The 27,847-nt window shown below is 49.2% G+C and overlaps 1 protein-coding gene across 1 annotated transcript in view; it reads left to right on the forward strand.

The window, feature by feature from the left end:
- The first annotated feature begins 367 nt into the window (after nt 1-367).
- The window catches only part of Rspo4 (R-spondin 4), a 37,691-nt gene continuing 10,211 nt past the window's right edge, over nt 368-27,847 (forward strand). The window contains exons 1-2 of the mRNA XM_087188766.1: nt 368-614; nt 27,273-27,461. Of these exons, the coding sequence (XP_087044892.1) occupies nt 536-614; nt 27,273-27,461 (268 nt within the window). The 5' untranslated portion in view covers nt 368-535. The remainder of the gene's footprint in view (nt 615-27,272; nt 27,462-27,847) is intronic.

Genomic DNA, 27,847 nt, shown 5'->3' on the forward strand with positions numbered 1-27,847 from the left:
GGCCACAGAGAATGGATAGGGAAGGAGACAGCAAAGGCACACGCGAGGCAGACCGGACCAGAGTAGCTAGGAGCTGCACTTAGAAGTCCAGAGGAAGAAACGGAGGAAGCGGGGTTGGAGAAGAGACAGAAAACCACAGTACTGGGAGACTGTCTCCGAGCGCCCACCCGCCTGAACTTGGGTGCGCGCGCGCCTGTACTTGGAGCCTCAGCCCTCTGTGCACTTGGGCGGTGTGGGGGCGGGACCGTCACGAGCCAGCTGAGAAGGTCGGGCAGAGCTGGGACCCGGCCAGGCGACCCCTCTCTGCGCCAGCTCCGCTCGGGTTAACGCGCCGCCCCGCGCGTCGGCTCCTCCCCTAGGCCGTGCCCAGCGCCTCTGCTGCCCTCACTCGACCTGGCCGAGGGCCCGGGGCGGAAGACGGCTCCCGGTGGCCGCTTCGACCCCGCGCCTCGCGGATGAGCCTGGCGCACCCTGAGCAGCCCCTGCGCCGCCCTGGAGTACCCTCGCGGGCACCCTCCAGGACAGCGCTTCCCAGATGCGGGTGCCACTGTGTCTGCTGCTGCTTGTCGCCCACGCGGTGGACATGCTTGCCCTGCACCGAAGGAAGAAGCAAGGTATGAGGCTCGAAAGCAGGGTGGCCAGGTGGGCACCATGGGGCGTGACCGGGTTTGACTCTTGGGACATGGGCTTGGTGCTTTAAGTGTGGCTCATTGGCTTGTCCCGGTAAGCATAGATCCTACCTTACAGATGAGGAGACAGAGGCTCCAGGGCACCCAGTAAGAGAGCAATTGAGCAAGCACGGCCAAGGAGGCTCTCCAAGCAGGGAAGGAGCTAGCAGGACTTTCTCGGTGCCCCCAGGGCCCATAGTAGCAGCAATGTGGGGAGGGCGCCTCTGTTCAGACACAGAAGTTTCAAGAGCCAGCCTGGGGGCCCCAGGGATAAGGAGATGGAGTTGGTGGCTTAGAAGCCATCCCAACCATCGTTGCTGAGCCAGGAGGCAACATCAAGAGCCCTGATCTAGAAGCCCAGATATCCCACTCCCAGCCAGTCACGGCCCTGACTCATAGTGTTGTCTCCCAGAAGTTAAGGTGAATCCCTCTCTGGTGAGCTCAGCCAATCCTAAGACCTGAGTTCAAGTTCACTTATTCTTGGGCCAACTTGGAAGAAGTCTGACCCCTCCAAGAGCCCCATTTTTTCCAGAGACCAAGGGCCACTAGAAAGGTGGAGCAAAGTTCAGGCTCATTATGTACCAGGGACCTTGCGCACTCTCCTTCAGGGTCCTGTGCCACTGTTCCTTGCTATGGTGGTCAGTCAGAAGAGGCTCTGGCAGTGGATTTGAAGCTGCCCTGCAGGGTGAGATTTGGCAGAGCCTGTGCCACTGAGAAAGACAAGCAGACGTCTCAGTGAGCCCTTTGCCTTGGGCTGCCTGTCTGAGAATCAACTGCCAAAGGCCAGTCACTGTGCTAGGCACTGTCTCATCTTATCCCTACTACATTCTCATCAGGGACTTATTTTATAAAGCAGGGGACCTGAGGTCTAGACAGGTAGATAGTTAAGTTATCCAGCAGGTGGGTGGAAGATGCAGAGATTTCTATCTTTCCAGCTGTCATGTGGGTCTGAGCGAGGCTGCATGGGTGAGAGTGAGAGAGCACAGCCTGGCCTCTGGGGGCTTCTGGTCCCTTTGTGCACAACGCCCTAGGTGGACGTGATCACTCCTGAGAAAAAGAAGGAGGCAGAGGGGGCTGGGAAGGTGGGGTGGAGTAGGGCAGCAATATGGCTTGAGGGATTGCAGCTCTGTGGGGCTAGGCTGAGAGGTCTAGGTGGCTTCAGGTATCCTCGGGTCTTGGGAGCCTCTGTGGACACTCTTCTCTGAATGGCCTTTGTTCCTCTGAACATGGTGTTCAGTGTTCAGAGCACTGCCTCTCGAGCCAGCCTTCCTGAATTCAAATCCCCACTTCCTGAGTTATTAGCTAAGTGACCACGGGCCAGTCACTTTGCTGCCCCTGTCCCATCTGAAAGTCTTTAGAAAAATCTCTAAGGTATTTCTCAATTCTGAAACAGATTTTTTTAAAAAAAATTCTCTTGGGCTGGGGATTTAGCTCAGTGGTTTCGTCGCCTGCTGTGCAAGTGCAAGTACCTGAGTTTGATCCCCGGTACCAAAAAAAAAAAATTCTCTTAATTGACTCATCTTTAAAATGGGAATAATAATCTTAAATCTCCACCTCATCAGGAAGACACTGAGTAAGGCTAAATGAGTTAGTGTGTGTGTTAAATGAGTTCCTCAGTATTAATCCACCCCGTTTCTTGTCCATTGTGTCATTGGCTACTTATAAGAGCCAAGCAGAGGGAAAGGGAGACACACTTTCCAAATGAGGAAACAGGTTCAGAGAGAGGAACTAATTTGTCTAAGATTGCACAGCAGATGAATAGCAAAGCAGCCTAGAATCTGTCTTTCTGATATGATGCAGAGATATTTCCTGAGCTGTTCTTCCCTTCTCAGAGTTTCAGTTTTCCATTGATTCAAAATGTGCAGTGGAGAGAGCCTCGAATATCTGTCCCACTCTGCCCCAGTGGTGCTGTGTGATCTTGGGTGAGTGGATCTCTCCCCTGCCCCTCCCCAAGCCTCAGTTTCCCCATTGGTACTGGAGGTGTGTGGAGGGTAGACGACACTTTCCTATAGCATGTTCTGCAAGGAAGTCCATAGTCTTAGCAAAACAGATTTAGCATGTGTTGGATTTAGCAGTGCTTGCCTGTAGGACTTATCAGAGCACGTGAAGTGGAGTAGAATACAGTGCTCCTCAGACTTGTCATAGATCAGAGGCTGTTTCTAGAAAGGCATCTGCTTAGAAACTCCTGCACACAATTCCCAAGGGTTCTACCAGCTTTGACCTCATCTAACTTTGGCAGGAGAATGTGTCCTGAACACACTTGGGGTTGGCAGTGCCCCATTTGTTCATTCATTCCTTCACTTGCTCACTCAAGTGTTATCAGACAGCTTTCATGCCAGGCTCTGCTTGAGGATTTGGGGGTGCCAAGGGAGCAGACCTGGCCTGCCCTTGAGTTGCAGCAGTGTGGAGGGATGACCCCCAGCACCCTGTCTGTGACTAAGCCTTTGGCTAAGTCTGCAGGGTCAGGAGGAAGCCACCTGGGCTGAGCCAGTGGCCTGGGGCTTGGCTGCCATAGACCTGCACTTCCTAGGGCTCCAGCATCACAGTAGTCTTTTTCCTGTTTTTTGGACGAAACTCATTTTTTTTGTTGTTTCTAAGACAAGAATGAAAGAAAAGGCTTGAGAAAGGTTCTTGGATCTCAAGTGTCTCTTACAAAACAACATTTTGATTAATTAAGTATAAATGAATAAGAACCAGATGGGACATTTCTCCTTAAATCTGCTGGAGTATCCAGGCAGTGGGACCTTGGGGAGAAGTACAGGCCTCTGGCTCAAGTCCTCCACCCCTGGATCTAGGCCTTCATCTGGGTGATGAGGCAAAGCTTCATTTAGGAGATAGGACTCTGCCCTGCTGGGGAGGAGCCCCAGCTTTAGATCCTCCTGGACTCAGTGAGGCAAGGGCAGAAAGAGGCTCCTGGACTTTCTGGCCCAGATTCAAATCTGGAGTCCTCTCCTGGCCCAAGTATGGGATTTCAGGGAGGTGGCTGCCTCTCTGACCCATGGTTTCCTTGTCTGTGAGATGGAAGCCATTGTGCTACATCTTTGGGCAGCTGGGAAGATTTGCCTCAGTCCCATAGAGAAGCTGCCAAGAAGGGCTGCATAAGGATCCGGCTGCTTCCTTCTTGGGCCAGGCAAGGCTGTGCTGGGGCTGGGCAGTGGGGTTTCACCTCTGTCTCTTGCTTGCTCTGTGACCCCCAAGCCTCATCCCTTCTGAGCTTCTGTTTCTTTGTCATGAAACAGCAGCGACAGCTCACAGTCCAGCGCACAGGTAATAGTGCTATGTGAAGTGTGCAGCTGCATTAGAGGCCAGCTGCCAGCACCAACTGTGTCTGTGCATGGATAGGAGCTGATATCAGGCAGCAGATGCCTGAAGGCAGGGGAAGGGACAAGTGAAGACCTGGCTTTCTTGGCCCTGGCTTTGACCCTGGCTTGGCCCAGAACAGCTGTGTTCTTGAATGATGGCACCCAAGTAGAGCCAGGTCTTGCCCATTGAAGCAGTGCTGAAAGGGATCTCAGATTTCCACAAGGTGGAGTCGGACATGAGGGGGTGATCACTCTGCTCTTCTTGTAAAATAGGGGCTGGCTGAGAAGTAGAAAGGAGAATATTCAGCACAGAGTATGTGACCAATCAGTCCCCTGAGCCTCGCTTGCCTTCCCTGACTATGTTCTGAAGCCAAGCCAGGGATGAAGCAGGTGCTGCTATCACTTCAGAAAGCCTGCCTCCCTCTCCTGTGGGTGGAAGCCATTCCTCCCCTAGGTGTGCCCATCCTCCAGAGATTCTGGAGGCTATAGAGAGAGGGGGCCTGGCCATGGGTCAGGAACACTGCATATGGGATGTGAGTCTTCACTGTCATTGCCGTAGGTCATCCTCATTTTCCAGACAGGGAACCCACCCTCAGAAAGGGGCAGTGATCTTCCTAGGAACTCACAGTAGCTAAGATGGGATGGGATGCAGAGCTCTGGAGGCTCCATAGCCTGTGCCTAGAACTAGGAATGAATCCTGCTGGGGACTTGGGGGTCACAGCCTGGCTGCAAGGTGGAGGTTATGTGAAAAGAGCCCATTTGGGGGCAGGATCAGTATTTTGTCAGTCAAAAGTGGCAGTAAGGTGGGGCCCACAGTGGGGAGGGGGAATCTGGCCAGGTGGGAAGGGCTGAGGGACTGTGTGGCCAGAGGAAGCAGAGGTCCTGTTACAGACAGCTGGGATCCAGTCATGGTGGCCTTGGGTGCCATTTACTTACCGCCACCATAATGAAGAAATATTTCTTGAGCCTGCGCTGTGGGCTAGGCCCTGCGCCAGGAGTTGAAAAGGACCACAGGTACGGGTGCCATGTTGCCACTGCTAGAGGGCACAGTATCTCCTTGAGGCCCATCAGTGAGAAAGCCACAGGTAGGAACCACCACTCCTTGGCACAGCCTTGTGGAGCTTTATGAAGGGCACTTCTGGCCCAAGTGTCTCATGGGTAGGGTCTGTTCATCCATGCATTTATCTGGTGAGTACAATGAAGTTCACATTAATACAAGCTGAGATTTGCAATGTGCCAGCCAGTCAGGGAATTGTATTTAGTAAGTTGCAGCCAGCATTTTGGAATGGAATGGAATGGAATAGCACAGCACAGCACAGCACAGAACAAGAAATAGAAGGGTGGAACAGGAAGAAGTCTTTTGCACTGAGCTACATATCGAGCTCTTCTTTTGAGTCGAGGTCTCACTGAGTCAGTAGGTGGCCCAGGCTGGGCTCAAACTTGTCATTTGCCTGCCTGAGACTTCCAGTGTGCTAGGATTACAAGTGCGTGCCACCACACCCACGCAGCAAACTTCTTTTTTTTTGGTAAAAGGTCAGAGAGTAAATATTTCAGGCTTGGTGCACTACATAGGATCTGTGGCATGTCCTGCTCTTCTTAGAGGCCTGCAAAAATAGTCACAGGCTAGAAGACATCAAAGTGCATTGCAAATGTTAAGAATATTATTTTGAGACATTTGAGTTTGCATACATACATGACTGTGTACAAGGGTGAATGTGCATGCAAATATGTGTGAGGATGTGTATACAATAAATATGTGAATGTTTGTGAATGAACATGTGCATATGGGTGTGGATATGTTTGTGTGCTGTGTGTGCACTGTTACAAAAATGTATTTCTCACCATTGCTTTTGAGTGTGGCTGCCACTCTGTCAGCTGTGCCTATTTTCTGTGCTTAGCTCAGGTCCTCATTCATGTAAGATGCAGGTCCCCATAAAGGTGGGGGGTTCTCTATGTTCCAGATGAGGAGACTAAGGCCCAGTGAGTCACACAGTGCTAGGGAGGGAGCCAGGAGGTGAGATCAGGCGGTTTGGCACGTGCCACAGGAAGCTGCCTCAGGGAGCAGCCTGGACATGTTCTGCAGGCCTGTCCTCATCACCTTGACTCTGGTGGCCATTTCCTCCCCAAAATTCATGGATTTTAGCCCCTGAAAGGTGGAATGCTCCATCAGGGCCTAAATGTCCTCTTGTATCAGACACCTTGAGCAGCCCATGTGTGCCAGACATTTCATATCCATTTGACCTTGATCTTCACCCAAGCCCCATCTGGTGGCCATGTTTGCCCTCCCTGACTTACAGGAGAGGAAAGCTGATTCAGACGAAACTTGGTCAAATAGCAAGTATGCATGTGACCTGGGTTTTCCTGATTCTACAACCCACAGGAGCAAATCCCGCCTACTGTAGATTTTTCCAGAAAACCCATCCAACACTGCTGCTAGACAGGCTGTCATTTGTACAACACTACACAGTTCTTGAAGCAATTCTACTTGAACTTTTTCTCAGGAATTCTTGAGCAGGGTCATAGAAGAATAGAGTATTAGGGACCCAAAAGCCAATTAAAACCTTTGTGACCAGTTCTAGTATGGAACACTCCACTCAAGGTCACCCACCTGTGGGCAGGAGTGAAGGTGAAAACAGATCCAGGGTGAAGACAACTTTGAGAAGTTCAGGACAGCATCCTGGGCCAGGGTCTGGCAGGTCTGGATGGGGCTCTGAGAGTCTCAGTTTCCTCCATGTGGCTCTGCCTTGTCTTCCAAGTGTAAATGTCAGATGAGAGGATGGCATGAAGACAACCTTCTCATATTGAAGGCTGTCTGCAGAGGGGGCTGGAGACCAGAGGCCGCCTAGTGTTGCTGCATACTCCTCAGGACCCCTTGAGTTTACCTGAGTAACATGGGGGTGCCACAGGGGGCCCATGAGGGGACTGGGCTGAGGCCTACACCAGACATAAAGCCATCATGGCTCTGGGGCCAGTCTTTTCACAGGACTGTGGATGACTAGGAACCTGGGCCTCACCTGGTTTCCACATATGCATGTATGTTCCTTGAACACAGATTTTTCTTTAAAATATAGGTATCCCTCAGTATGCTGAGGGAGCTACCCAATTATTCAACCTACAAAAATAGCAATTTCATATACTTCAGCTAAAACTTGTCAGTTCTCCTCTGTAAAATGTGGGTAATAACAATCCCCTTGTCGGGGTACTGTGAGCACTGCATAAGGCTGGGAGGCTGTCTTACTTTCTTGTTGCTGAGGCACAACCCACAACTCTAAAGAAGGAGGGTTTATTCTGGCTCAGATTTTAGAGGTTTCAGTCCATAGCCAGCTGGGTCCAAGGCAGGGCAACATGGCAGAGGGACCTGGCAGAAGAGGCTTGCTTACAGCATGGCAGGCAGGAAGCAGAGAGAGAGAGAAAGGGAGAAGCAGGAAGAGCTAGATCCAGGCCACACCCACAGTGAGCCACCTCTTCAGGCCAGATCCCCCCTCCTGACCACATAGCTGTAAGTCCCCACAATCCAGTAACCTCCCTAAAGCCCCATCTGTGAGCACAGGAGGCTTTGAGGGGTATTTGAGATGTAAACCGTAACAGAGGCCTTTTGGATTGCCACAAATTGGGGGATTTCCCAGTGTGGTATTTTAGTGAATACCAAAATCCTAGGATGTCTTGTATAAAATGGTATCATATTTGCATACAACCTACACACATCCTCTATGTACTTTAAAGCATCTCTGGATGTCTTATAATACCTTGCACAAAATAAATGCTGTGTAAATGGTTGTTGTGCTGTATTGTTGAGGAAATAATAAGAAAAAAGGGTCTGTACATGTTCAGGACAGATGCATCTTTATTTTTTGAATATTTTCCATCCAGTTCTCAAATTTAGAACCCAAAGACATGAAGACCCCAATATACTTAACTTTCACTGACATCAGAGGTATTAAAAAAATTCTCTTTGTGACTTGGTTTTATGGTTTTATGGTCTATATTGCTCTTACCTGCAGTATTACCTTATTTAACAATATTAAGCACTGTTCTAAGGATGTTTATGTATTAATTATCTCTTAATAAACCTGTTATGTGACTACTGTTATTATTCCCATCTTATAGATGAGGAAACTGGGGCACAGGGAAGCTAAGTAACTTTCCCAAGGCCACACAGCCAAGGTTCAAATCCTGCCTGGTCCCAGAGCCCAAGCTTTAGCTACTGAGTTTAATTTCCTCTCAGCCTTATTTAGACCTCGTGGCAACCCCACATGGGACTGTTATTAGCCATATTTTGCAGAGAAGGAAACAATTAAGAGAGAAGCATTAGTTGAAGTATATGAAATTGCCATATTTGTAGGTCAAAAACAGCCAAATATTAGCCATTTCATATTTTAACCTTAACAGAATAAGTTTGATAAAACCAGGATTTAAATCCAGACATTTGATTCCAAAGCCTGAGAACACAACCACCATGTCATATCAGGTCTCCTCCTAGTTCATTTACATTATATCCCAGAGGTGGCTTTATCCTGTTCTCCTCCCTATTTTCCACAGAGGAGACCCACTGTGCTCAGTGAGGGGACTCAACTTGCCACACAGCCAGGCCAGGGAGACGGTGGGATGTGCCTCCAGATCTTCCTCAGCCCTGAGCAAGTCATCCTTGTCCAGGGCACACCTGTCCCCCCGACCCCTTGAGTCCTCTAGATGCCACAGGGGACAGTCTGGCTCCTGGCTGTCGATAGCTGAGTTGGCCTCCTGGGTGCTGCTCCCTCCAATAGTTGCTACCCTGCCATGGGATGGTTACGGTCACATGATGCATAGGCCCCTCTCTGTGGCCCTGCGTAGGGATGCTGTTGACCTACTTCAGCCTAGGGACTCTCCTTTCCCAGCTCAAAATAAAGGCATTTCCACACTTGCCTGGGACCCAGACCACATGCAGACACCACGCCCTTTCTGCAGAAGCCTTCACTTTCCCCAGAGCCCTGCAGCAGAGCCACATCCACAGGGGTGGAGACTCCATGAGGAGAAATGTCACAGCTACCGCTCAGAGATGGCTGTAGTGCTGGGGAGTGGGCACAGCTGTGTTTGTGGAGTCTAGATGAGCACTGGGTGGCCAGCAGCCCATGGTGAACACTGTGAGACCTTGGGAAGGTCCCTTCTGAGTCTCTTTTGGTTCCTGCAGGATGGACTGTGCAGCACAGACAGCACGATGTTCCTAGCACACAGGAAGCCTTCAAAGAGTGACTGTGATGGTGTCTGGTGCCAGGCAGGGAGGGTGGGATCAGGGCTGTGACAGGCTTGGGCTCAGCTCCCAGCTCTGCGACTGCTGTGCTTGGGTGACAGTATTTCCGTCCTGAATGTCAAGGTTGTGTGTCAGGATAAAAAGACCAGTAATAGCATCTGCACCATACAGATGTTCTGAAGGTCAAGAGGACTATGCATGTGAAACCACTCCAGGAGACACTAAGGTGCTCAATTAATGATGATAACTCTCCTTCACCATAGGAGATTAGCTTCTCTAGTTTACAAAATTCAAATCTGATATCTCACGTGGCCCTGACTCTCTGTGAATGTCCTCACTGACTTGACTTGTCAAAGAAGGTCATTTTGAGGAGCCCAGATTCCAAGGATAGTGTCCTATGTGGTGTGTGACTGTGGCATAGTGACCCAGCCTCTCTGAGCCTCTGTTCACTCCTTTATGAAAATGAATCTCAAAGGATGACAGTGAGAATGGATGGTGTGTGTGTGTGTGTGTGTGTGTGTGTGTGGTATTTGGTGTGGGTACATTGCAGATGTATAAATGATCTGTCAGCTGTTTGTGGGTAAAGCTCTGTGGGGCTGACGTCCTGCCTGCTCTGCACAGCAGGCTGCAAACACCCAGGTGGGTGGACATGTTTGGGATATGTCTGGTGTTGGGGATGCACTTTGCTGTCCTCCTCACCCCTACTTCAGGCTTTGAAGCGAATCAGGATCCTTAATCCACAGCATGATGTCAGCATCAGTCTGGCCAGATCTCTCTTATGCATTGATTTGATTTGACTTTTTGGTCTTTATTTTTTAAATAGTTACAAATAGCTGATTTTTCATATTTTACCCTTAAACATCTATTTCACTTCTTTTAAAATTTCAAATTCTTACTTTATTTAAACATATTAATGTTATTTTTTAAGTTTTTATTTTAATTAATTTAAATGCAGCTAAATGTAATTTACAAAAATGTTTTAATTTTATTTTTATGTTTATTTTCAGATTTTGATTAATTGTTCTTAAATATTTTATTTTAGAATTGTTAATTATTTTTATTTAGTTTGTAACTTATTTTTACATGCTATAAAATTTTAACTTTTTTTTAGTTTGCTCACTTTTTAATTGAATTTTCTAAATTTTCTTTGTCAATTTATAGGGTTTTCTCATACACATCAATCCAGTGCCTTTGGCATTGAAAGTATTTTTTTTCAGGCTGACAACACCCACTAGCTTTGCATGTCCTTCGGAGAGTAGAAATCACACATGACATTGTTGATGGGCTCAAGCCCATTGGTTTTACTGGGGAGAGAAGAGATCATTGTCCCTTTTGGTCTGGGTTTTGATCTTATCAAAGTCCTGAAAAAAGCTGCATGTGGTGGTGCACACACCTGTAATCCCAGCACTTTGGGAGGCTAAGGCCGGAGGATTGAAAGATCTAGTCCAATCTGGGCAACTTAGCTACTTAGTGAGACCCTAGATCAAAATTAAAAAAAGAAAATTTATAAGAGGACTGGAGTTGCAAAGGCCCTGGGTTCAATTCCCAGTCCACACACATAAAAAAGACCTTATAAGAAGAGACCTCAATTCTCCTTCCCTGGCAAAGGCCACCTTTACTGTGAGGGATTTGTCCCCTTTACTGTGAGAGATTTGTCCTTCTTGGAGGCTCAAATGCAGATAACACGTCTGTCCCCCTCCTTCCTGCTGTCAGTGCACTCTGCTGACCAACACTGTGCGTCAGAGCCTGTCCTGCGGCCCCAGACTCTGTTGGAGGTGGAGGCCCCAGGGCAGTGAGTTTTAGAACAGAGGGCAGCTGGGGGCTCCCTGCCCAAGACAGGTGACCCTGGCTTGAGTGAAGTCCTCCCAAGGGTCTCGGGCATCCCCAGCCAGGGCTCAGGCTCCCTGCTCCCCTCAGCAGAGGCTGCCTGGCTGAGTCACCGCAGCTGTGGATCATCTCATTCTCCTACACCCACAACCCCATAGCAAAACACACACTGAGGAAGTTTCTGTGCAAAGCAGAGCGTGTGGAAGGTCTGGGGACTGCTGCCCAGGGCATGGCACCTGTGCACAAATGTCCCAGTCCCCAACTTACATGATTGTGGAGGGTCCCAGTTGCCTCCTCTCGCCCTCCTGCTTCACATGGCTGCTGTGACCTCCTGTCCCATCTGCCTTTGCAGACCATTTGGGGTCCATCCCTAGGGATCCTTGGGCTCTGAGCCAGGTGTAGCTTTAAACGGCACCTGTGAACTTTTGACGGCCACCAGGCAGGAGTCAGCAGGGAGAGGCCACAGAGCACCAGAGAGGCTCAGGCCTAGCAGTAGGAGCTGAGATCCTGGTTTGCATCCCACATTGCTGTTTGCTGTGCCTGCTTGGGCTGTCACTTCTGACACTGTCACTTCCCTGAACCTCAGCTTTCTCATCCATGAAAGCAGAGTAAGTGTAGCCCCAGCCCTTTAGATCTGTGGTGGGTTTTAAACAACTTAATACAAGGACCTGGGTACCACAGGTCCTCATTTCCTGGGGCTGGGCAGTTTGTCTGGGGATCTGGCCTGGAAAGTGGGATTGACTCACAACCTATTCTCATCTTTGTTGTCATTCTTTTTCTTTTTTTTTGGTACCAGGGATTGAACTCGGGACCTTGTGTTTTCAAGGCAGGCGATGGAACCACTGAGCTAAATCCCCCACCCTTATTCTCATTTTTGGAAGTGACTTAGGGAGCCACCTGAACAGGGCCTCAGAGTCACACCAGTTTGGGGCAGCAGGTATGTGAGCTGCTTAAAAACCGCCACCATAGGGAACCAGTACCCCGTCTGGGAGGTGTATGAAGATCATAAGGCAGGAACAGGTCAGGGAGACAAGACTCAGACCCGTGACAGAAAGCAGTGGAAATGGCTGGGCCTGGGTGGAGGAGGCTGTGGGGAAATGTCCATGGGAGTCTAGGATGAGGTCCCTTTAAAGCTGAGGACAAGTAACAGTGCTTCCTGTCACCTGCTCCATCCTGATCAGTGTCGGGGGCATTTGCCCATTAATTCTCATAATACCCATGAGTAAACTCAACAGTCTACCTTCCCCTGCTCTCAAAGCCACCGGCCTGGCTTTAAATGATCATGGCCCTCTGTGAAGACTCCCAGACCCTACTCCTATTACTGTAGTCCATTCCCCTGTCCACTTCCCAGGGTGGCACGTGGGTAGCTCCTAGCAGCCTCTCAGGAGCTCCCAGGAATCATCTGTACTATCTGAACCTCTGCTGGGCCTCCTTGGCCTGGTGGTGGGACCCCTTCACCCTGCCGAGCTCGTCATCTGCCTCTCTGCCCAGTCACTGCTCTCTGGCCTCTCTGCCATCTTTCATGCCAAGCTCTTTCGAGCCTCTGATCAACCTTTGTCCTTGCTGGGCTCTCTGCCAATTGTGCATCTCAGACAGGCCCTTCTACATGTCCCAGGCCTCCCTCCTAACACTCTGCACACTCTGATAATTCCCTATCACTGTCTGTGATGGTTCCTTGCCTCTTTAGGATGGAAGCCTTCCGAGGGTGTGGGCTGTCTTGTTTGCTGACATCTCCCAGGTGCCTGACACAGAACAGTTCTCATGGACATTCTCAGGAATCTGGTTCCAGGACCCCCATGAATACCAAAATCTGCAGATGCTCAAGTCCCTTGTAGGAAATGGTAGATATTACCCACACCCTCTGCTACTTTAAAGCACCTCAAACTGCTTATAATATCCAATACAAATAAATGCTATGTACATGGTTATACTATATTGTTGACAGACTGGTGATAAGAAAACTGTCTGCACATGTTCCATCCAGACACATTCTTTCACATATTTTCAGTGTGAAAACTACAGATAGGAGGGCAGACAACAGTCAGCCCTCAATTAACATTTGTAAAAGGACAGCTTTCCAGTGCCTCATTTTCCATATGGGCAAACAGAGGTAAGGTAACTGTGCCAGGGAATGAAGTGTGGAGCTGGCATTTGAGAGAAAAGGTTTCTCTGATCCCAGACCTTGGTTTATCCTATAGGTAACAGGAGTATTTAATTCTGTTTTAATCTTCAGTTTGAAAATTGTTAGTGACATGGAGCAGGGTTTCATGTGTTGACTGGTTCATTTGTCTTTCTTCTTTGAATTACTTGTGGCATCTTCACTCATCCCCCCTTTTTATTGGTTTATAGGAGCTCTTTGTACATTAAGGTGGTTATCCATGGCCTGCTTTGTGTACAACAGGCTTAACAATCAGACAGAACTCTAACAGAAAGCCAGAAAGTTTTGTTCTTTTCCCCCCTCCACTTCTGTTTTATCTCTAAAGCCCAACCTTTGAGAATGTGGGGAAATCTCAGGTCTTTCTGGTAACTTTCAGGTGCCAAAAAGTTAAAAGGTTAAATAATAGATTTGACCCAAAGCTCTTTCCTTTCTGATCACTGACTTGGGTCCTAACTCCATGATCTGCCCCACTGAGGACATGTCACACTCTCCCTTCTTTTCTCCCTTGTGATTTTTATCATGTGTATTATTCATCAATTTGTCACTATAAAAAATACCTGACATAATAAACTTATAAGTGAAAGTTGTGTTTGGGTCATAGTTCTGTAGGTTATGGTCCACACTGGGTGGACACATTGCTTTGTGGCCCTGATTAGGGTGCCAGAGGGCAATGACAGGGAGCTCTTGGGCTGCCCCAAATCCCTCACCTCATGGTCAGGAACCAAAAGGAGGAGAAAAGGATCAGTATCTCAGTGTCCTTCAGGGCACAGCCCAGTGACCTAGGCCCCATTTCCTCAAGCTTCTACCTCCCAGGACCAAGCCTTTGACAGGGGAGCCCTTGGGGGACGCTTGTCCGAACTGTAGCATCCCTGAGTGTTGAGAAAGAAGAGATGAGGACAAAGCTGACATTCATTTTCCTGGTGCTGCTGTGACCTCCAAAACTCCCAGTGTTGGCAAACCCAAGCCCATCACTGGCCCACAGAAGGGGCTGGGGTCCAAGTGTTCCCATGTCTCCATCTGTGCCCTCTAGGTTTGAGGTGCCCTCAAATTCCTCTTTGAGTTGAGAATCTTTAGTATTCACTGGTCTGAGACAGGACATTGATCAATAGGTGACAGTGCCAGCCACCCAGGGAGGCTCACTGATTTGCTCCTCATCCTCAGCAGACATGGGGCTGAGAACAAGTGTCAATTGGAGAATGATGTGTCTCTTTCCTTGTCCTTCAGGTCCCTTCCACACACTGAGCACCTTGGAGAGGGAGTTGGAGATATGCCCTGCCCTACCCTAGACCCTGCAGGACCATCTGCCTTAACTGTGCTTCAGACTGAGTTCATATGGGCTGAGAGACAGAGTAAGGAGCTGAGCCCCTCCCAGTAAGTCCAGGATAGGCATCTGGCTCCAGTTTTAGACTCATGAGGTAGCTTTCTTTAGAACATGATTTGGTGGAAGGAGAGGACTCAGAGACTTTATTTCCATCCTTAGGTACATGACTTGGAGCAGTAAAATAAGTCCTGTTGATTTGTTCATTCAGCAAGCATTTGCAGGGCACAACCAATATGTAGTAGGTACATTATGGGTCCTGAAGAGTCATTGTTAAATTCCCAGGGAATTTGACCTCTCCATGTGTCTTTCTAAAATGTTCCTGCAGGGCTGTGATTTGTCTCTTAACTTTCATTAAGTCAAAAGCAAGTGAAAGGTTTTTTTCCCCTTATTTTACCTTTATATACCTGGAGTCCTAAAAAGATCCTGGCACATAGCGGGTACTCATGAGATATTGAGGGAGAGAGGGATGGATGGGTGAACATTGGGCACTTAAATAATGAGTTCAGCCATCTATTTGACAAATGGAGAAACTGATGCTCAGGAGGCAGGAAGGACTTGCCTGAGGATACACAAAACTGGATAATAGTCCACATCGAGAGTCCTTGCCCTGTTACTAGTATTTGAGGTCAGAGAGTCTGTGTGGACAGGCAGAGCCAGAATAGGGCCCTGGAGATGCTTCCCCTCTTCCGGGGATGGCAGGAGGCCCCTCTGCATTCCCAACTCTCTGTCACCCCTGAGAACCTGCATGCCCCCAAGTGTCTTAGTTACTTTTCTCATTTCTGAGACAAAATACCTGACACCCAAAGTTAAGGGAGGAAAGGTTTATTTAGCACAGTTTGTAGAGCTTTCAGTCTATAATTGGCTGGCTCCAAGGCAGATTGTGTGGCAAACAGGCATCACAGAAGAGAAACAGTTCATGGCAGACAGAAGGTAGCAAAACAAGCAAGGACAACCACAGCTCTTTCTATCCCTTATATCTTATTCATCACTCACATTCATCGCTTAATCCTAGTGCCCTTGATCTTGCACCATCAGGATCACTGCACTATGAATCAATTCTAGCACCACACACTCTAGTTCCACTCAGCTCTGAAAAAGCCCCACCTATGACTGCATGAGGCTTTGGGGGGACATCTAGGCTTGAGCTATAACACCAGTGGTGCTAGCTGGGAGGGTCTGATGTGGTCCTGAGCACTGCCCTGGCCAGTTGACATGTAGCCAGCCCCTTCCAAGTGCTCACAGGCCAGTTTTTCAGGCCTCCTCAGTGCTGAGAGCCCATCCTGCTCCAAAACTTCCTTTCATTTCATGAAGCAAGGAAGGTGCTTGGCTCGAACCTATTGAAGGATGTCGGTTCTCACAAGGACTTAATAATAATAACTACCAGTTACTGAGACTGCCTGGCTTTGTGCCCCAGCTTGCCACATGGAGCTACACGAACCTGGACAACTTATTTCCCTTCTCTATGCTTCAGGTTCCTCGTTGGCAAGATGAGTTAGTATCACCTACCTCCAGGGTTGCTGTGATAATGTGACCCATGTGGAAGGTCCACAGCTGCTTACAGTTGTCCCATTGCAGTGGACCTGCCACTGCCTGACTGTTCTAGAGCCTGTCACACACAACAGTGCTCTGAACCTTCACAACAATGTCTGAAGACATTATCAGGCCCATTTGGCAGAAAGGGAAACTGAGGCTCAGAGAGGTTAGGTTGGATCTGAATCCAGGCTGCCTCCTCCAGAGCCAGTACTCCTGACTGCTCCAAATCCTGCACCTTCTCTCCTCCTGCCTTCAGCTCTGGAGCACCTTGGAGGGTGCCCAGGCCCTATGGGGCAAAGAGGCCAAAGGAACTGAGCATGAGGGTCATCCTGGCCTCAGCCACAGCTGCTCAGCTCTTCACTGCTACATTAGTTGATCTCCTGGCCTATATCACTTTTCATCTTGGAAAAAATGGAGCTCAGTGACTGAGAAGAAGCTCTAAAGCCACATTATCAAAGTCAAGCCTTTCAGATGAGGAAACAGACATGAGGGTGACAGGTGTTCTACAGAGGTCATGCATGAGGCTAAGCAGTAACAGGATTTGGGTCCTAATTTCTGGTGCTGAGCTCTGCTCATAGCAGCAAAGTAGGACTTTAATAATGGAGCAGACAGACCTGGAAAGTTGGGACCTTTCTTGGGAGCTTAGTGTTAGGGATCATGGGCTTTTGGCTTCCTGTGGACAGTTCTCCTACCTACCCTGGGATCCTGGAGTTCATTGCCTCACCAGGGCTCTCAGGACCTCCTGGGTTTGGATCACTGGCATCGCCTTTCCTCCCTTTGGACACTGAGCATCGTCATTGGCTGGAGGTGCCCTGCTAGGCCTCCCCTGCTGCCAACTTTCTGTTCAGGCAAATCAGAAGGCTTTTTTTGTGTGTGCCTGTGATACTAGAGCTCGAATCAGAGAGCTGTGAGCTGCAGTGTCCTCAGTCCTTTATTGTTATTTAGAGACAAGATCTCACTAAGTTGCCCAGGCTGGCCCTGAAACTGTGATCCTCCTGTGTCAGTCTCTTGAGCAGCTGGGATTACATGTATGCACACTGCATCTGACCAAAGCAAAAGCTTTTACAACACCCAAAAGGGCCAGAAGAGGCCTCTGGGACCAGATAAAGCCCTGAGGAATCCTGTTTCTCAGGAGGAGAAAGGCAGATGTAGCTACCGCATCTTGCCCCTTGTATTGCCAGCACTTTGTGTATAGGTCTCATGGCACTTTGTGACAACAAGGTAGCCTCAGAGATGATCCCAGTGGGAGAGACTAACCCAGTCACCTACCCACACCACCCTGTTGTGGGAGAGACACAAGCAGAAAGAGCCAGATCCTGTCTGAGTCACTCCAAGCCCTAAAAAGTCATTTAACAAGTACTTATTGAACACCTACTGTGCACTAAGCATTGTCATTACAGAAGAAGAAACTGGTACACAGAGCATTTTACAACTTGTTCAAGGCCACACTCACAGCAAACCCATCCCTAGGACAGGAAAAGGGACTGACTTCTCAGCATTTTTTTTAACTAAAGTCAACCACATGCACCTGACATTTCATGACAATAGTTTTACCTCTAAAGCAATTGCAAGACAATTTCATATACAGCTTCACATACTTGACAGCATTATAACATTGGTACACACATGACAAGTTTCTGACATTTCTGAAGACATTGATTTGGTGGCAGTTTCATACTCAGGACAGACTGATGTTCATAGGTAACAGGGTGCTGAGCTCTGGGAAGAGGAGATGTGAGAAGCCAGCTAGAGGCTGACTGACCCGTCCCCCTGTGTCCTGGTCTCAAGGTCTCAGCTGGCTGCTCCTAACCCCAAGATCACCCAGATCTGGCCAAGTGATGAGGAATCCCAGAACAATCCTATTTCCCCCCAAGTGCAGTGTTTCTGAAGGTCACGGGGTAAGGGGCTGCTCTGGGCTGCTCGGCACCTCCGAGGCTCCACTCAGCACCTCCAGGGCTCCCTGCTGCCTAGCACAGATGCAGCTTCTAGTGAGCAGCTAGTGGAGGCAGAAGGCATCTGGAAGGCGCAGGGTGGACCTTAGAGAATGAGACAGCAGAGATGGGGCTTGGCGTGGGGAGGGAGGCTGGCTCTGCCTTGTGTCCATCTGCTACCACTGAGGGCCCTAAAAGACCAGGCAACGGTGGTCCTACGGGGGCTGAGGACTTCTCTATGCTTCAACACCAGGACACTCAAGTCCTTTAGAGATGGGTTTCATCTGTCACCACAAACCTTCCCCTGTTTTGAGGCATACATAGGCCCAACCAGCATTCCTGTCAGCAGGACTATCCTCAACTCAGGCCACTGTGGAAATGCCCATCCTACGAGTGGTGTGAGAAGTCAGGTTGCTCCTTCCAGATATAACCCATACCGTCCCTCCCCACCCACTATCATCAGCCCACAAGGGTGAGACCTGTGACAATGTAGACAGAGTTGGGGGGGCACTGGCCATGGGTTCTAGTCAAGCTTCACCACTCACACTTGGTCTTGAGCTTGGCTACCTCAGCCCTGAAGCAAAGGTAACAAAGGCATCCCTGTCCTTGCTTCTCACATGGGCTGTGAGGTCCTGCCAGCCTCCCCAGATCTTGCTAGAAAGACTCTTGGCTCCCTCAGAACTTTTCCATCAAGATCTACCTTTAAACCCAGGCCTGTGGTATGCTCATTAGAGTTTGGGAAATCCTGGTGACCTCCCCAGGAGTTCTGAAGACCTCATGCGTCTGCACAGGTGGAACACTTGGGATTCTCTTGGTCCCCTGCACACCCTGGCTTGGGGAAGTAGGGGAGGGCCTGCTGAGTTCAAGATGCCACTCGGCAGTCTGGCAGGGATCCTTTTTAGAACCTGGCAGGGTGAATATAGTGGTATAGCCAGGGTGCACACCCACATTTGTCCATCTCCTGGCCAGCACTGAACTTCAGATTAACAGCCTACCAGGATTACCCAAGGCTGGTTATAAAAAACAAGAAGGACCCAATACCTCTCTCGACAAGATGTTGGCCTTAGTGGTGCTTCATCTCTTCATTGAACACAGCTTTACTGATGTACTGAGTGTCTAACCAAGGATGGACACATGGATGGAAATGCAGAAGGGCCAGCCCATGCTGGGCAGTCTGAATGGCCCATGTGGCCAATTTCTTGCCTTGGTTAAGGTCAAGTGAACACAACTGGAGGCAGTAGCCTAGCATAGCACAGAGTGGGGAGAGTGCTCGGCCAGGCGCCAGGGGGCCCTGTGCCCTGTGTGGAGGATAAAGGGAAACCCTGGAGGCACTGGCAGCAGGGTGTATCGCCTTGAGTTTACTTCTTCAGGTTCTGCTGAACTCGGGCCTCCTAGGTCCCCACCCTAGTAATGAGAAGGGGCCAGTGGGCTGAACACCTCTGGTCATACAGTCTTGGAAGCCTCTAAGCCAGGAGCCACCCCCAGGACCACCCCTTGCTGGGGATAGTGCAATCTGCCCCCAAGGCAGGAATGTGCAGAGCTACTCTATGCCAGCCCCCAGCAGTGGTGACTGCCTCCCAGATGTGACAGTTTGGTAGGCAAGCGGTCCAGATGTTGTTTATTTCCTTTGGTCATCAGTGATATTTATCCCTACAGCCAGGAGGGGATTGCAGGATGCACTGCCCAGGGCTCTGTGGGGGCTCCTCAGGCGAAGTTCTGGCTCTCTTCCAGGGACAGAGCAGGTACTAGGCCAGGGCCTGGCTCAACTCAGGCTCACTGCTATGGCGAAGGGGATAGCGATCACTTTCTTTCCTCCCATCTCTCTCACTCCCAGGGAGTCCTCACACCAGCTGTGTGAAATTCTCAGTCCACCATGACCAGCAATGTTCCCATGCTAGCACACTTCCCTGGACACAGCCCCATTACAAAGAAACCTGACCCCCAAAACTGTGGATATCAAAATAAATAGCCCTACCCTGATTGTCAAAAGAATCCCAGAGTCACAGACATCAGTGGAGGCCAGGCAGGTGGTGAGAGTGACAGTGATGTCACTGAGACCCCTTAACTGTTATCTTCCCAGCTCCTCATAACCTGCTTGTGAGGCTGGCCAGTAGTATTCCTGTTTTACAGATGGGGAAATGGAGGCACAGAGACATCAACCGGTTCAGAGTCACATAGGGAAGGGTAAGGAGCAGAGCTTGGATGTGAAACTAAGCAGTCTGGCTTTTCACTGTGCTCCCCACCAGTGTTTCTCAAAGTGTGGGCCCAAGAGTAGTACCAGGACCTCCTGGGGACCCATTAGCAATGCAGATTCCCAGGCCCATCCAAATCCACCGAGTCAGCAACGCTGGGCCAGGCTCAACAGTCTGCTACACAAGCCCTCCAGGTGACTGTGGTGCACGCTCAACGTTGAGCACTGCTGCTCTCCTGGCACAGCAGCACACACCTCTAGTCCCAGCTGCTCAGAAGACTGAGACAGGAAGATCACTTGAGTACATGAGTTTGAGGCCAGCATGGGCAACATAGCTAGATTCCTTCTTTTCCCTCGTTATATTATTTCCTATTATGAGTGAAGTGGGTGAGGGCTCCAGCCCAAGCATGGTAATAGACAGCACCTGGCCTTTGCCCTCAGTTTCAGGGGCAGTACTAGGGAGTGGGAGGGTCTGAGGCAAACTGGAGAGCACACGCTCCAATTATGTAACTGCAGCCACTTACTGCCCTGTGAGGAGGCAGGCCCAGCACTGGCAGACATCCTGGCTTTTTCCAGAAAAGTCTGAATTTCAGCTTTTCCATGTGAAATCTCTTGTTTTATAATGCTGTCAGTCTGTCCAAATTAGTCTTTGAAAAAAAAGAATAAACCTAGGGCTGGAGTTCTTGACCTGGGTACTGAGGATGTTTCAGTGACAGGCTCACTGGGCTGCCAAGGAGATGGACTTGTCTGGGAGAACATGTGATTCTCAGGAGCCCAGATCACAGCCTGAGCCTGGTCTCAGGCCACTCTGAGTTAGGTTTTCTGACCCCAAGGAAAGTGCTGTAGAGTGAATGTGGGCCGGAAGTGTGATGATGCAGAGGTGACCTTAAATCCACTCTCAACTCCCCAATGGAAGCATTTCAAGTGGTCACTTGCAAACCTTGCATCATTGACTCCTGTTAGTGCAAGGTGTATGGGACTATTCTCAGGATGTGAGTGACCCTGAGGCTGGACATTTCCCTGAAGAGCACAAGTCACTCCTTGTCCCCAACAGAAAGAATAAACCTGCCCTTCACCCAAGACAAAAGCTGCCTGCTAGTGTCTCTGCCAGGGCCACTCACTCCGCCGCAGGGGAGCAGCCACATCCCTGTCCCAGCTCTCCACAGTCTTGTGGGTGTCAGGACAGTAAGGGGACAGGAAGGGAGCTTAGGTGTACGAGGAGCAAGTACTATGTGCCGGACACTTGCTGGTTTGTTTGCTCCCTTTCTTAACAAGGCCAGTGAGGGTGGGAGTTGCTGCCAGTTGTTCAGATGGGGAAACTGAGGCTCTCAGAGATGAAGAGACTGGTCCAAAGCCATTCAGTGAGCAATGGAGCTAGGATTTCCACCAGAGCACCTGGCCATAACCCATGTCCTTAGTATTTCTTAGACCCTTATGGGCAGAAATCTCATCCTCTTAAACATAATGACACTAGCTGCAATTTATCAGCTAAGCGTTTCCTGCATGATCTCCTTTAATCATGACATGTATTATTACCCTCATTTGATATCTAGAAATTTGAGGCTCAGAGAGGTAAAGTGCCTTGCCCATGCTCACACAGTGAGCCCCTGCCCCCAAACACATAAACAATGAGCTAGTACTGGACCTGACACACAGTAGGGCTCAGTAACTGTCTGATGAAAGGAGAGATGAATGACTGCATGGGTGGGTGTTCCAACCCTGGGTTGATGAATGTATTCAGAGTTGTCACAGCTTGCATCACTTTGTCAACTGTGAGGCCTGGCATGCTTATCATTCCCCATGAAATAGACATCCAAGTCTTAGCTCCCCCTGCCCCCAAGCACTGGGGAAAAGATGAGGAAACTAAACTGGAGGCGGCAGGAAAGGGATAGTTGACTCAGAAGTCATTCAGGCTTCTCCAGCTGCTGGATGCATGCAGGGCCATACACTTGGGGCCAACTGGCATGTCATCTGGGTAAGGATGGTCTTGATTATGGGAGACAGTTGCTAAGGGAACTTAAATGAGGTGCCATCCAATCTGATACCCCAAGAAACTCAGGAAGTTGTAATTTAGAGAGTAGATGCTTTTATGTAGAAACTTGCAACGGAGCTAGGAGAGGTCAGCAATGGGAGCCAAGATCTGCCTGAAATGTAAAAGGACTTGGGGGTTTTCAGTGTGTTTCCTGGAATCAAAAGGTTCCTTTTGGGTGCTGTGGCAGTCAGGGTGTGTAGTTGCTGCTCCAGATCCCTCTACTCTGCAGAAACAGAACTGCTTCCACATGATCTATTTCCTATCTACCAAGTAATACCCCGTTTGTGAGAGCTAACACAATGAGAGGCACAGAGGATGCTACCCAGGTCTCCAGTGACATTGCTCTGTGTTTACCTGCTGGCTGAAGACCTGACACCATCAGTCATTATGAAGCATCAGAAAGGCCAAGCTACCTAAACAAGATTATCACAATTTCTTGCCATTCCCATAGAATGCACAGTAGGCACTCCTGGATTGATGTGGCTGCAGTGATCTCTTTTTATGAGTTCTCCATCACTGCACCCTACCATGGCTTCAGCTGTGGATCCTGCAATTACTCTGTGAGGGGATGTTATGGCTTGTATCTAGATGTCCCCCAAAGCCTCAGGCAGTCATAGGTGGGGCTTTTTCAGAAGTGGCTGGACCTAGAGTGTGTGATTGATTCATGCTGCAATGGTAGGATTAAGGATGTGTGATTACTAAATCAGTCCACTGATTGGTTTGGCACCACCCTAATCCCAGTAGCCTAGATAGAGTATAAAAGGGGTGGAAAAAAGCTGCTAAGGTCCCTTGCTTGTTTGCTTTTGCTGTCTTCTGCCTGCCATGAAATATTTCTCCTCTGTGATCCCCCTCTGCCAAGCCATCCTACCTTGGAGCCAGCTGATTATGGACTGAAACCTCTACAAACTGTAAGTTAAATAAAACTTTCCTCTTTTAATTTGTGGGTGCTGGGTATGTGGTCTCAGTAACAAGAAAAGTAAGATGGAGAAGAAGAGCAGGCATTTCCTGGGTGTGACCAAGGAGATGCCCACTCATATCTCATTGGACAGTTTGTGGACATGTAGCTTCAAAGGAGCCTGGGAAATCAGTCTTTGCTTGTACACAATGTGAATTGCTAGAAATCAGTTTTAGGATCTGAGGCAGAATGCACTTGGGAGAGGACTAACTCAGTACAGGGTGTGGGTCTCCACTGCTCTCAGAATCCCTTCCCATAGCTCCAGAATGTGTCACTTCCCTTGTCTGCCACTTTAGCTCTGGAAGGGGAGCTGAGGGAAGTGAAGGGGGAGAATTCAGTCTTCTCCTGGACCAGGGCAACATAGAGGCTAAATGCTTTTTTCTTTTAATGTATTTTTATTGTGGACTATTTTAAACTTACAGCTAAGAATAAAAAATAGTGTAATGCACATCTGTGCACCTGCCAGCCAATTTGATCAAATCTTTTCATTTTCACATTTGCTTCAGCTTTTAAGAAGGTAGACATTACAGACATAAGGGAAGTCTCTAGTCTTATTTCCCCATCTCTTACCCCACATTTGACCCAGAAGTGCCACCAGCTTGGATTCGGTGTATGTTCATCCCTTTTATGTCTTCTCTGAGTACACATTTATGTAACATCAGTGTTACAAAGCTGTTCAGCAGGCTTTGAACTTGATATAAATGGTTCTGCTGCATGATTCATTGTGCAACTTACTTTTTCTTCTGGGCATTGCCTTTGAGTTGCGACCACAATGGTAACTATAACTCTACCTCCATCATTTATCATAGCTGGGTTGTATATGTGGTATATGGCTGTGGTATATGACTATACCACCATGCACTTATCTATTCTTTTGATAGTGAGTTAGCTTTTTGCAATTGTTTGTTGTTAAATCATGCTGCAATAAACCTCTTTGTGTACATCTCTCTGTGCACAGTGCCAGAGTTTCTGCAAGCGAATGGTCCCTGAGCAGCAAGATCAGGTCACCCAGGAATCTGTTAGAAATGTAGATCTCCAGGCTCCACCCAACCTGAATCAGAGGCTGGGGTGGAACTGGGTGGTCTGTGCAGGAACAAGGCCTCTGGGAGTGATAATGTGCTGGGGTTTTATTCAAGAGGCCAAGTTGCTATGTTTGAAAAAGGCATGTCTTCAGATTCAGTAGATGCTGCTAGGTTTACCTCCCAAGAGCACATGGCTATCAGAAGTAAAAGTTTCCTTTTATCCTTAGCAGCCCTTGGTACCATCAGAATTTAAATGTTTTGCCAAGTAAGTGGGAAGACCAGGCCCTGTTAAATTCTGCTGAGGTGGCTCTCTCTTGGGCCCTGGAAATCCCTCCGACATCTGCACAATTTCTCTTTCCTCAGGTCCCTGCCAGCTCTACACTTTTGGAAACACAAATCTTCACTCTGTTGCCCTGCTGCAGTTCTCTTCTCTGGGCAAGAGAATCAAGGGCACTGCTACCTTGCCCATTGCCTTGGGGATAGGGCCCAGAGTGCTTGTCATTTACCTTGTACTTGTGGGCAGCATACATCTCAGGTGGCTCGGTTGTAAGCAACAGAAACGAGGTTCTCAGCAGGATGGAGGGGGGCTGTTCACAGAATTCAGGGAGCTGAAGATCAAGTTTGGGAGGTGGCAGGATGCATTCCAGGAGAAGGAGAGGAAGAAGCCTGGCCTGGTCTGGGCAGAAGAGCCTGCTCTGCCTCCACTACAGCCCCACCTGTGTTGGAAAGCTTTCTGTCACTATGACAAAATGCCTGAGAACTTATAGGAGAGAGAGGAGAGAGGAGAGAGAGAGGGAGAGAATATAGGACCCTCAAAGTCACACCCACAAGACCACTCCCTTCAACTAGGTCCCAGCTTCTAAGGCTCCATCACTGCCCAGTGGTCCACCAGCTATGAACCATCAATGGATTCACCCAGTGGTCAGGGCCACATGATCCAATCACTTCCCCAGAGCCCCACCACTGAATGCTGCTACACTGGGGACTAGGCCTTTGACTCAGGAGCCTCTGGGGGACATTCCAGATCCTAACTATAACACCACCCCGGGCATCCCGGCACTTTGTGTTGGACTCACAGGAGTGAGAATCTGGCTAGGCTCTGGTGGGGACCCACCCGACTTGAAGGGTTGAGGGCTCAGGGGAGCAAGGTGTGTGACAAGTTCATTGAACAGCTGACCTTGATGGAGCACAAACATGGAGTGTTTAGTGTTTGCCCTGTTGCTTCTTCTAAGGAGATGCTCGGCCTTTCTTGTCCCTCTTTGAGACCTGATCACTTTCTGACACTTTGCCTCTCACTGCTGGGCAGCTGACAGCTATGGACCCCTGCAAGGCAGCTTCACAGGCCACCAAGCCTGGCTCCTCCTGAGGGCCCTGGCCCCTGACAACCCCTCAAGCCTGCTGGGAAGGACAGGCCAGCTCTCCTGCTGCTGTCTCCCCTCTCGGCTTTGCCCCCTCTCCTGATCACCTGTCTCTGCTCAGAGAGGTATGGGAAGGGGCCGAGCTGCAGGGCTGTGAATGCAGGTTTATATCCCTCTGGGGCAGGAGAGGCTAGCACCCCCTTAAAGCCCTGATGCTCTATTTGAAGACTTCCTGTGTGTCTCCTCCCTGGCTTTGGAGGGTTGGGAGCAGAGAAAAAGTCACAGCAGTGCTGCCGGCTGCCCCAGGCTGACAACCCCTAACTCCTTGGACTCCCTCTGAGTGATCCTGAGGAGATGGCCTCCCTACCACCCTACAGCCTCCCTGTGGCCTTGGTGAGGCTCTTTAGATCCAAGGACATTTTCTACCTCTTTCTCCCCAGCTTTGGTTCCTGGCTCCCAGTTCTGGAGCAATAAAAATTCCTCCCCTCAACTTACTATACCCAACGGTGTTGGGTGCATTTGATCGTGGTGACTGTGGGGAATGGAATATCTCTCAGAACCACGAAGAAGGGTGAGGGTCTCGGTCCCTCCCCACATGCACGTGCTCCTGACATACTCAAAATACAAAGGATGATCAAAATATATAGTGAATGTTTACATAAACAGTTTATTATAGTAAAAGGCTCTTTGCCATTAATCCCTCCCAAATTATCCCCCTCACTTTTTTTTTTTTTGAGACAGGGTCTCACTTTGTAGTTCAGGCTGGCCTTGAACTCATAGTGATCCTCTTGCCTCAGACTCCCGAGTAATGGGATTACAGGCGTGGGCCACCATGCCCAGCTATGCCCCTAACTTTTATCACATTTATCCCATTGTTCTTGCCACTTTCTGCAGCAACCCTGGAAGTCTTCTTTCCAAGTTGTGATAAAAAAAATTTGGTTAATGCTGCTGCAGAGTGCCATCCACCAGAAAGGCAGGCTTGTAAAAGTATTACAGCATATCTCATCCACCTTATTCACCAGATCTGGCTCTGTGGAGCTTCTGGCTCTTTCTGAAAATCAAATGATCATGAAAGGTAAGCATTTTGAGTGGGTTCAGGACACTGAGGCAAGCCATGACAGTGCAACGAAAGACACTCAAGAAAGAGGACTTCCTAAGATGCTTCAGAAAAGTGGCAAGAAGGATGGGATAAGCATATTTGAAATATTTTGACAAGATTAATGATAATGTGTCTTTTTGATAATAAATTTTAAAAATTTACCTATCAACTGTATTTTTTGATCAACTTCATACACACTGTTAGTAAATTCTAAGTATGAATAAGAGAAAACTCCAAATGACAGTAGTTTAAGTAAAACAGACATTGATTTATCACTCATCCTAATAGTCTACACATGCAGTCTAGAGCTGGTACAACAGTTCTGTCTTCAGGGACCCAGGCTCCTTTGATCTTATCTCTCCGCCATTCTCAGGGCATGGTTTCCACTTCATGGTCCAAAGTGACTGCTTGTGCTCCAACCATCACGTTCACATTCCACCCAAAGGAAAGACAAGGGATGACAAAGAGCATGACTCCACCCTTTAAGGCAGATTTTGGCTGCATGCCTGCATCTAGCTGCGAGGGAAGCTGGGGAATGTAGTCTTGTTTGGGAGCCATGTGCCCAGGTAACAGCGCAGTGAGAAAGTCTGGGCAGCTCCCATGTGTGCTGACTGTCTCCCCTCCCCTCCTTCCTGGTCTGGCTGGCAGTGGGCCCTGGCCTGGGGGGCAACTGCACAGGCTGCGTCATCTGCTCAGAGGAGAACGGCTGCTCCACCTGCCAGCAGAGGCTCTTCCTGCTCATCCGCCGTGAGGGCATCCGCCAGTACGGCAAGTGCGTGCACGACTGTCCACTCGGCTTCTTCGGCATCCGCGGCCAGGAGGTCAACAGGTGCAAAAGTACGTGGTTCCCTCCTTGTCCCATTCTCTCCCCCCAGCACAGCCAGGGGAGCCAGGAAGACACCTGAGCCCAGACTTGACACCTGCTCAGCTCCAGACTGGCAGTCAGTCCCCTCTCTGCCTTCATCAGCACTGACAGGGCAAAGGGAACCATCACTTCTGGCTTGGTTTGTGGCCTTGCCTGTTACTCACCTGCTCTGGGCCTAGCTCAGAAAAGTGTTCTACCTCCTATTTGTGCTGTGACCTGGGACAGACCATCAATGTCTCTGAGCCTTGGTGGAAAAACAGCCAGGAAGGCCTCATTCCCAGCCCAGATTTGCTGTGTGATTTTAAGCAACTCATTTGCCCTTCCTGAGTACGGCTAAAATGAGAAAAGGTGATTTCCC

The sequence above is a fragment of the Heterocephalus glaber genome, unplaced genomic scaffold (genome assembly GCF_053883595.1).
Source record: "Heterocephalus glaber isolate CG9 unplaced genomic scaffold, H.glaber_assembly_v1.0 deba00001532, whole genome shotgun sequence".
Lineage (NCBI taxonomy): Eukaryota > Metazoa > Chordata > Mammalia > Rodentia > Bathyergidae > Heterocephalus > Heterocephalus glaber.